General features: G+C 33.8%; 3 protein-coding genes across 3 annotated transcripts; all 3 read right to left on the bottom strand.

Annotated features, from left to right (window-relative positions):
* Positions 1-498: 498 nt before the first annotated feature.
* Positions 499-1865, bottom strand: LOC111805807 (F-box protein CPR1-like). Its single transcript, XM_023691040.1, has one exon. It carries the CDS (start codon positions 1804-1806, stop codon positions 652-654), a length of 1155 nt encoding a protein of 384 aa, XP_023546808.1. The 5' UTR covers positions 1807-1865; the 3' UTR covers positions 499-651.
* A 2805-nt stretch (positions 1866-4670) lies between these two features.
* On the bottom strand, positions 4671-5363 carry LOC111804827 (F-box protein At5g49610-like). Its single transcript, XM_023689624.1, has one exon. The coding sequence runs from the start codon at positions 5361-5363 to the stop codon at positions 4671-4673; it is 693 nt and encodes a 230-aa protein (XP_023545392.1).
* Positions 5364-6910: 1547 nt separating this feature from the next.
* On the bottom strand, positions 6911-7731 carry LOC111806111 (ribonuclease MC-like). Its single transcript, XM_023691469.1, has 2 exons — positions 7490-7731; positions 6911-7407 (listed from the first exon to the last, which is right to left on the bottom strand). The coding sequence occupies exons 1-2, from the start codon at positions 7715-7717 to the stop codon at positions 6997-6999; spliced, it is 639 nt and encodes a 212-aa protein (XP_023547237.1). The 5' UTR covers positions 7718-7731; the 3' UTR covers positions 6911-6996.
* Positions 7732-10000: the final 2269 nt, after the last annotated feature.

The following is a 10000-nucleotide window of genomic DNA, read 5'->3' as shown; positions in this document are numbered from 1 at the left end:
TAATTATATTTATTTTTATTATTTTAGAGGACTTTTTTAACAATAGTATATAAATTATGTGCCGAGTTTTAGGAACGAAATTATGTGCGGGTTTTAGGAACGGTTAATTCACATCCACACTTGTGTAACCTTTTCATTTGTCACGTCATTTTCCATGTTTAATATGAAAATACTGATAAATTTTACATTTTTATCTTATAATTATTTTCCATTTTTTATAAATTTCATAAATATTTTTGATAAATAGTTGATCTATATTATTAATTATTGAAAAATATTTAATAAATAAATGTTTTGAAAAAAAAACACTAAATTTTTGTTTCAAAGTTCATATTAATTTTAAATCTCGGTTAAAATCCCTCTCATTAATTAATAATAAAATAAAATTATAAATTTAATAATTATAAGAAAATAAATTATAAATTTAATTCTTGATTTCAAAATAAATGCAGAGAATAATTTAAAAAAAGAAAATAACCAACTTAATTCTCATCATAATAACAGCGGAATGGAAACATAAAAAGAAAGGCAAGTAAATGGGTACATAATATCTCTTTTTAAAACAGGAGGGCAATGAAAACTAGTAGACACCAACAACAACCTTCCAATGCACGCCTTGTACACAAGTGTAAAGAGTTTACGAGGCATGCATCATCGTACATAACTCATACTATTATTTCCTCCCATCACAGATATCAAATTCTTTGTCACAAAGGTAGCTTCTTGACATCTTCTTAGAATGCCTTGGCCTTTCAATGGAATCACGTTCATCAGTTGAGTTTTAATATTGTACAAAACCACTTGCGCTTCGTTATCCTCCATTAAAACTTCATCCGAGCTCACAAACAACAACGGTTTACGAATTCCTAAAATCGGGCCAATTGTCAAGAGGTTTGACCACGAAATAACACCGCATTCATCCTTTTTCATCTCCCAAATATAGAACGTATTTTCATCATTCACTTCACACTCATGATCAAAGACAACAATGGATCCATTTAAAACCCCTAAAATCTTGCAATTCTCCCTATTCAAATTCTTCGTATTGAAACTCTCTGGCAAGGAAATTTTGCCAAAAATCTCCTCGCTCATGTCAAATGACAGTATATTTTTACCATTTCGCTCCCACCAATAATATACTCCCTCATGATACAAATCAAATTCAGGCGTATAACTTGAATATCCATAACTTGGGAATTCAATTTCTCTCCATCTATCTTTGCTCAAATGGTAAATTTCTGCTTTATAATAAAGAAAATGCCTAGCATCGTTAAAAAAATACACAACCCTAAGAACTTTGAAATCCCTAGATTTCGCATCGTACCCAAATCCAATGGAGTTCCTTGCTGAACGATGAGTGTCAGGATTATTGGAAGGTCTAGTGGTAAGAAGAATGGACGGCGGTAGTTTACGAAACTCTCTAGTTGCCGGATTACATAGGAGAATATCAAAACTACCACAGGCGAAACAGATTAAGCCGTGAGAATGACCGTTGATTTTATAAAACCGGGAATACTCATCGTATGGAATATCTAGATCGATAACAGACATAGATGAATTGAAGGGAAAGTTGAGGATAGAGAGCATAATTTCCTCTTCTCCAGCATTGTTCGTCACTACACGCTTGAGCAAAATGCATTTGTGTTCAAGAGAATTTGATAAATTTTTTGATACGAATTGAGGGTCGTTGATTAGGGCGTACCAGGACTTCTGGACGGATTTAAATCGGAGGAGAGTCTCCGGTGGAAGATGCGACAGAATCTCCATCGCCATTTCGAGATTATTTCCGACAATCTCGGCCGCCATTAGAAAAGAGGTCTTGAGGAGAGAGAGAAAAAACAGATGCAAATTAGGGTTTGGAATGAAATGTGATATTAAGGCGGTCGTAGTGGTTAATTAGGTAAGGAATCTGATATCAAGGCTGTCGTAGTGGTTAATTAGGTAAGGAATCTGATATCAAGGCTGTCGTAGTGGTTAATTAGGTAAGGAATCTGATATCAAGGCTGTCGTAGTGGTTAATTAGGTAAGGAATCTGATATCAAGGCTGTCGTAGTGGTTAATTAGGTAAAGAATCTGATATAAAAGTTGTGTTCGTGGTTTGATAACAAAATTGGAACTCTCGGTTCATAAGTCCAAAAGCATGTATGATCTATTAGCTATTCTAAATATGACCGTACTCGATCACTACTACCAATTTGTTAGGGGGAATACATAGAAACCGCATAAAAAAAACGAGGTATGAAATGTAAGGTTAATACCCATAGTAGAGACTAGAAGTATGAAAGTTTTAGTGTTAATTTAATTAGCCTCAATTGCCTTCTTGTTTTTGCATCCTTTTGTTGCTCCTTTTGTTTCTCCTGGCTAGTTCATGAGGCATATGTTGCCAAGTTGATAGTAGCATTTGTCTTTGTATTTTAGAAGTTATTATATGTTTTATGGCCCAATTCACTAGACATAGCCTATACCTCGATAGGTCATTATGAGATTTATGTGAAAATGACGCATATATTTTTTTAATTCATATATATATTAAAGATGATAAAAACTTGAGCTTTGCATTCGAGAAGTTGTTCGGCCATAACCCATGAATAGTAAACGTGTTTTGAGGCGGTTGACCTTTACAAGTAACATCAATCCCGCTGCAAAAAGTTGTTGGCTATTGTTGGACCATTTGAAAGTATTCGAACTCATAGCTTGCCGTAGGGGTGTACATTCAACCCAGAAATCCGACAACCCGGACCAACCCAACCCGAACTATAAGGGTTGGGTTGGGTTGGACTAGAATTTCGGGTAGGGTTGGGTTCATTTTTCTGAACCCGAACTGAATCGGTTCGGTTCCAGGTTCATGGGCAAAACGCTCGGGTTGACCCGAGCCAAATAAAATATATATAAGTATTAGAAATATTTTTTTATATTAATGGGTTTGCGAGAGTGGTACTGAGGTTAGTCCATGAGTATTTACGCCCGAGATCGACTCCAGGTTTAACCAATTCTAAAAAATGTCGGTTTGATTTATGTTTGATTATATCCGAATTAATTATAGATTGTGGATAAATAAAACTTAAAAAAAAAATAATAATTTGACAACCCAACTCGGACCCAACCCGAAAATAGAGGGTTGGGTTGGGTTGGGTTGGGTCAAAAAAATCCCCCAACCCGACCCAATCCGGACCATGTACACCCATAGCTTGCCCTTAGCATCAAGTTGAACACCAACAACAACATAATCTAAAAATAAAATTTGACAACCCAACTCGGACCCAACCCGAAAATAGAGGGTTGGGTTGGGTTGGGTTGCCAATCCAACCAACCCGAACTTTTGGGTTGGGTCAAAAAAATCCCCCAACCCGACCCAATCCGGACCATGTACACCCATAACTTGCCGTTAGCATCAAATTGAACAGCAACAACAACATAATCATAGACATCTTTTTTTTGTGTGTGAATATCAAAGGGAGNCCCATAGCTTGCCCTTAGCATCAAGTTGAACACCAACAACAACATAATCTAAAAATAAAATTTGACAACCCAACTCGGACCCAACCCGAAAATAGAGGGTTGGGTTGGGTTGGGTTGCCAATCCAACCAACCCGAACTTTTGGGTTGGGTCAAAAAAATCCCCCAACCCGACCCAATCCGGACCATGTACACCCATAACTTGCCGTTAGCATCAAATTGAACAGCAACAACAACATAATCATAGACATCTTTTTTTTGTGTGTGAATATCAAAGGGAGGAAAAGAGATTTGTGTTCGAGAAATACTTTGTTGCTATTTATACTATCAAATGAGGAAAAGAGATTTGTGCTGGAGAAATACTTTGTTGCTATTTATACTATCAAATATACATTTTTTTTTAATAATTTTGGCACCGTAATTTGTACCAAAAATTTTCCCACCAAAACTCTAAAAATGGTTTAAATTGTGCACACAAAATATCTAAACCCTATCAAAGTTTCTCCACTTTAAATCAATATATTAAAAAATAATAATAATAAATAAATCTTTAATCTAGAACCATCGAAGCTCATAGGCTTCCGATCAAAACTCATGGGCTTTTGATGCCTTGGAATTCCAATCAAAAGCCCATGGGCCTTTTGATGTCTGGACCAATTCTTTTACTGAATTGGGCTTTCAGGCCTAGACCATAAGTCTGTCTTAAGGCCTGGTGGATTATTATTGGATTGGGCCGTGGAGGATTATTATTGTATTGGGCTGTCGACCGATTCGTGGGCTGGTGGATTATTATGAAGCCCATCTATTAAAAAGTTCCGATAATTCATTTATGGTATTTTATATAAAATTAATATAAGTATTTAGAAATTGTAATTTAAAAAAAAAAAAGAGAGAATAAAATATATTTTTTTTAATTTAATTTATATGAAAAATAAATTGGAATTCTATTAGAAACTAATTATTTTATGTATTTAGAATTTTTTTTTTTTTTACAAAATAAAGTTAAATCTTCACTTCCATATTTATACTTAAATCGTTAAATTTTAAATTTCAAAATTGGAAGATTTAATTCTATTTAAAATTTTAGTTTTATTTAAATTTTAATTTGAAGATTTAGTTTTATTTCTCAACTTAATTTAAATTTTAATGGGAAGATTTAGTTTTATTTCCCTTTTATCATCAATTCCTCCCCACATATAATCAAGCACAACTATCTATCCATTTAAAATTTCCCTTTTATCATCAATCTCATTGCTCATGTTAAATCGTAAATTTCTGCTTTTCAAACCGGATATCCACGACCGAGTCCAACAATATCCACAACTCATTTCTGCTTTTCGAACCGGATATACACGACGGAGTCCAACAATATCCACAACTCTAACCACTTTAAAATCCCTGGAATTTGCATCGTACCCAAATCTGACGGCTTGCATTATCAACTCGTAACAAATAGGACGGGGAGAGGCATCAGTGATGGTACAAACGGGAAAAATGGACGGTGGGAGTTTACGAAACTCTCTAGTTGCTGGGTTACAAAGGAAAACATTCGAAACATTCATAACATCGGCGACGCAGACCATACAGTGAGAATGGCCATGAATTTCAAAATATTGAGAATATTGATAGTCTGATAAATCTATATCCAGAACGAACAGGTATGGATCAAGAGAAAAATTGAGAATGGAGAACTTACTTTTATCTTTATCATAGTCTATCTCCACAATCCGCTTGAGAAATATGTGATTGTATTGAGGAGAATTCGAAAAATGCTTTAATATGAATTTAGGATCGTTGATTAGAGCATACCAAGATTTGTGAACGGACTTGAAACCGAGCAGAGTCTCGGGCGGAAGCCAAGATAGAATCTCCATGGTCACTTGCATGTTTCGGAGAATAGCCGCCATGAGAGCAAGGGTGTGAAGAGAAAAATAAAGTAAAGGATCATCCAGGGTGTCAGCGGGAGATGTGTCAGCGGGAGATGCAACGAAAAAAAATCAGATATAAAATGTAACATTTATACCTTAAAGACTACCGACTATGAGAAATTTTATGCTTAGATGAAATAGAAATGGTGTTAATTAAATTTATTTTACCAATTTTATTAGCAATAATTTTATGGTTAAATCTTAAATTTTAAAATTTGAAGATTTAATTCTATTTCTCCAATCTTACTCAAATTTAATTTGAAATTTTAGTTTTATTTCTATTTTCTGGAATTTAATTTGGAAAATGAACTAACCTTTAAATCCCATTCCAAAAATGTCTAAAATTATGTTTAAAAAATTTTAAAATAATTACTCTTATCTATTTAATATTTATTTATTGTTCTAGATTCCACGTGTTTTAACCACAATCTTACAATCATCTGCGCCCAACTTAGATTATATATCTAATTCATATCGTATCGAAGAACTTAGTTTATATACCTAATTCGTAAAGTATCAAATTCATACTAAAGAACTTAGGTTATATGTCAATGCACGGTTCATCGAACAAACTTAAAATCTACTGTTCATACCATTATTTTCTAAGTTTAGGTTAGTTCCATTTTTTTTTTAACAACGATTAATCAAAATCGCAAATTTACAACGCTCAAACAATGTCATAAGCTTATTAAAAACAAGAAATTTTCATTGTATCGTAATAAAGTTAGAAGTCAGTAAAATAATGTGGCAGAAAATAAATAATACGAAATTAAATAAAACAAAAAAGATAACGTTGGAGTATTTTATGAAATAATTAGTAACTCCATTATTTGGATTAGGAAATGCTAATCATTGTGAAACCAATCCTTTCATAAAAATATTTTTACGGCTATATTCAGGTGTTAAGTATGGCTATATTCAGGTGTTAAGTATGTCGTGAGACAGTTTGGTATGCATCAGATATCTTTAAATTTTCATAAATATACTTTAAAAAAATATATGAAAAATGTTTGTATAGACCAATGTGAATACATGCAACACTGAATATGAGTATGTATAAAAACCCGAGTAGGAATATAGCCTAAAATGTTTTTACGGACCATGTGAATACACTCCAATTCAATAGAACCCATATGAATTTAGATTGGTCCGGCATCAAAAGCCCATATGAACTTTTTTTTTTTTTTTTTTTTTTTTTTTAATTCATGTTTTAAAGGAATAAAACTATTGTAAAAAAAAACTTATAGTATAAATAACGACTCTAACAATGATGAAATTATGTTCTCCATTCTCAACTTTTCTCCCGGATGTGTCGTGGATATTATGAATGTTATGAATGTTTTCTTTTGTAACCCAGCAACTAGAGAGTTTCATAAACTCCCACCGTCCGTTTTTCCGGTTTGTACCATCACTATTACCTCTCTCCATCCAGATGGTTACGATTTGATGATGAGCGCCATCGAATTTGGGTACGATGCGAATTCTGGGGATTTCAAAGTGGATAATCCAATCCATCCATATCATAATATAAAGTAGTTTTGATTCCATTATAATGATAGAATCTTACAATGAGCGACAAACAAAAGCAGTAGAAACCTAAATCCTATAAATCCTACCAAACAAACCAATCTGGACAATTTCCTGGGGCATATGTACAATCTATCAAATTTGTACTATTTTCTTCGAAACAAATAACAATTTCATACAATTGGTCCTCATTTGATTGGCTGTTGACATTGCAACGAAGGCTTGGGACCGCTCCTATTGCATTCTTAAGTACGTTTTCCATGTAAGTATATTGACGGAACGTTGTGCTCGGACTGAGTCCAGCCGCATTCAACATGCCCAGGAGATCATAATTCAAGTACATGCGTATAGTTGTATGTAAATATTGATTAGGGTTGAGTGGGGGATTTGAACACCTACCATGTTTTCTCCATTCGTATCTCCAAAAATCGAAGTCATTACCACATTTCAAGTTTGGCCAATATTTTTTAAGTTTGGTTGAAAGTCGATGAGGAAGCTACATTTTTAAACTACCATTATTTTTCACGAATATTTGAACTAATTATGAAAAAAATATATATATTAAAGAGGATAAAAACCTTATTTTGTTGTAAATCTCCTCCCGAACAGATGAGCTTTGCATTCGAGAAGTTGCTTGGCCATAACCCATGAATAGTAAACTTGTTTTGAGGTGGTTGAACTTTACAAGTAACACCAATCCCGCTGCAAAAAGTTGGTGGCCATTGTTGGACCATTTGAAAGTATTCGAACTCATAGCTTGCGGTTAGCATCAAGTTGAACAGCAACAACAACATAATCATAGACATTTTTTTTTGTGTGTGAATATCAAAAGAAGAAGAAGAAATTTGTGTTCGAGAATCCTCTGTCGATATTTATACTATCAAATATACATTTTTTTTTTTTTAATAATTTTGGCACACCTATGGTAATTTGTACCAAAAATTTTCCTACCAAAACTCTAAAAATGGTTTTAAATTGTGCACACAAAATATCATCCTACCAAAGTTTCTCCACTTTAAATCAATATATTTANAAAAAAAAAAAAAAAAAAAAAAAAAAAAAAAAATCTTTAATCTAGAACCATTGAAGCTCATAGGCTTCCGATCAAAACTCATGGGCTTTTGATGCCTTGGAATTCCAATCAAAGCTCATGGGCCTCCAATCAAAGCCCATGGGCCTTTGATGTCTGGACCAATTCTATTTACTGAATTGGGCTGGAATTCCAATCAAAGCTCATGGGCCTCCAATCAAAAGCCTATGGGCCTTGATGTCTGGACCAATTCTATTTACTGAATTGGGCTGGAATTCCAATCAAAGCTCATGGGCCTCCAATCAAAAGCCTATGGGCCTTGATGTCTGGACCAATTCTATTTACTGAATTGGGCTGGAATTCCAATCAAAGCTCATGGGCCTCCAATCAAAAGCCTATGGCCTTTGATGTCTGGACCAATTCTATTTACTGAATTGGGCTGGAATTCCAATCAAAGCTCATGGGCCTCCAATCAAAAGCCTATGGGCCTTGATGTCTGGACCAATTCTATTTACTGAATTGAGCTGGAATTCCAATCAAAGCTCATGGGCCTCCAATCAAAAGCCCATGGGCCTTGATGTCTGGACCAATTCTATTTACTGAATTGGGCTGGAATTCCAATCAAAGCTCATGGGCCTCCAATCAAAAGCCTATGGGCCTTGATGTCTGGACCAATTCTATTTACTGAATTGGGCTGGAATTCCAATCAAAGCTCATGGGCCTCCAATCAAAAGCCCATGGGACTTTTGATGTCTGGACCAATTCTATTACTGAATTGGGCTGGAATTCCAATCAAAGCTCATGGGCCTCCGATCAAAAGCCCATGGGCCTTTTGATGTCTGGACCAATTCTTTTACTGAATTGGGCTTTCAGGCCTAGACCATAGGTCTGTCTTCAGGCCTGGTGGATTATTATTGGATTGGGCGGTGGAGGATTATTATTGTATTGGGCTGTCGACCAATTCGTGGGCTGGTGGATTATTGTGAAGCCCATCTATTAAAAAGTTCCGATAATTCATTTATTGTATTTTATATAAAACTAATATAATTCTTTAGAAATTGTAATTAAAAAAAGAGAATATTTTTTTTTTTAATTTAATTTATATGAAAAATAAATTGGAATTCTATTAGAAACTAATATTTTGTTTATGTAGTTAGAATTATATATATATATATTACAAAATAAAGTTAAATATTCAAATTCTATATTTATAGTTAAATTGTTAAATTTTAAATTTCAAACTTAATTTTTTTAATTTGAAGATTTAGTTGGAATCTTACTAACAAACCTTCAAACCCATTTCAAAAAAATGATCAAAAATATTTTTCTACTACATGTATTCGCTGCGTCGCTTGACGCCAACTTTAAAATAATTATCGCTCTGACACCAACTTTAAAATAATTTAATTATCGCTCGATGCCACTAAAATAAACTTTAAAATACACATCTTAGATTTCATAAATTAATGGTTTGCAACATATCTTTGTTTCCTTTAACCAAACTAAAAATTCCCTATTCACGGAACAAACTAAAAATTCCCTATTCACGGAACAAACTAAAAATTCCCTATTCACGGAACAAACTAAAAATTCCCTATTCACGGAACAAACTAAAAATTCCCTATTCACGGAACAAACTAAAAATTCCCTATTCACGGAACAAACTAAAAATTCCCTATTCACGGAACAAACTAAAAATTCCCTATTCACGGAACAAACTAAAAATTCCCTATTCACGGAACAAACTAAAAATTCCCTATTCACGGAACAAACTAAAAATTCCCTATTCACGGAACAAACTAAAAATTCCCTATTCACGGAACAAACTAAAAATTCCCTATTCACGGAACAAACTAAAAATTCCCTATTCACGGAACAAACTAAAAATTCCCTATTCACGGAACAAACTAAAAATTCCCTATTCACGGAACAAACTAAAAATTCCCTATTCACGGAACAAACTAAAAATTCCCTATTCACGGAACAAACTAAAAATTCCCTATTCACGGAACAAACTAAAAATTCCCTATTCACGGAACAAACTAAAAATTCCCTATTC

This window comes from Cucurbita pepo, chromosome LG11 (genome assembly GCF_002806865.2).
Source record: "Cucurbita pepo subsp. pepo cultivar mu-cu-16 chromosome LG11, ASM280686v2, whole genome shotgun sequence".
Taxonomy (NCBI): domain Eukaryota; kingdom Viridiplantae; phylum Streptophyta; class Magnoliopsida; order Cucurbitales; family Cucurbitaceae; genus Cucurbita; species Cucurbita pepo.
Note: the sequence above shows the minus strand (reverse complement) of the source record. Positions and strands in the feature narration are given on the sequence as shown.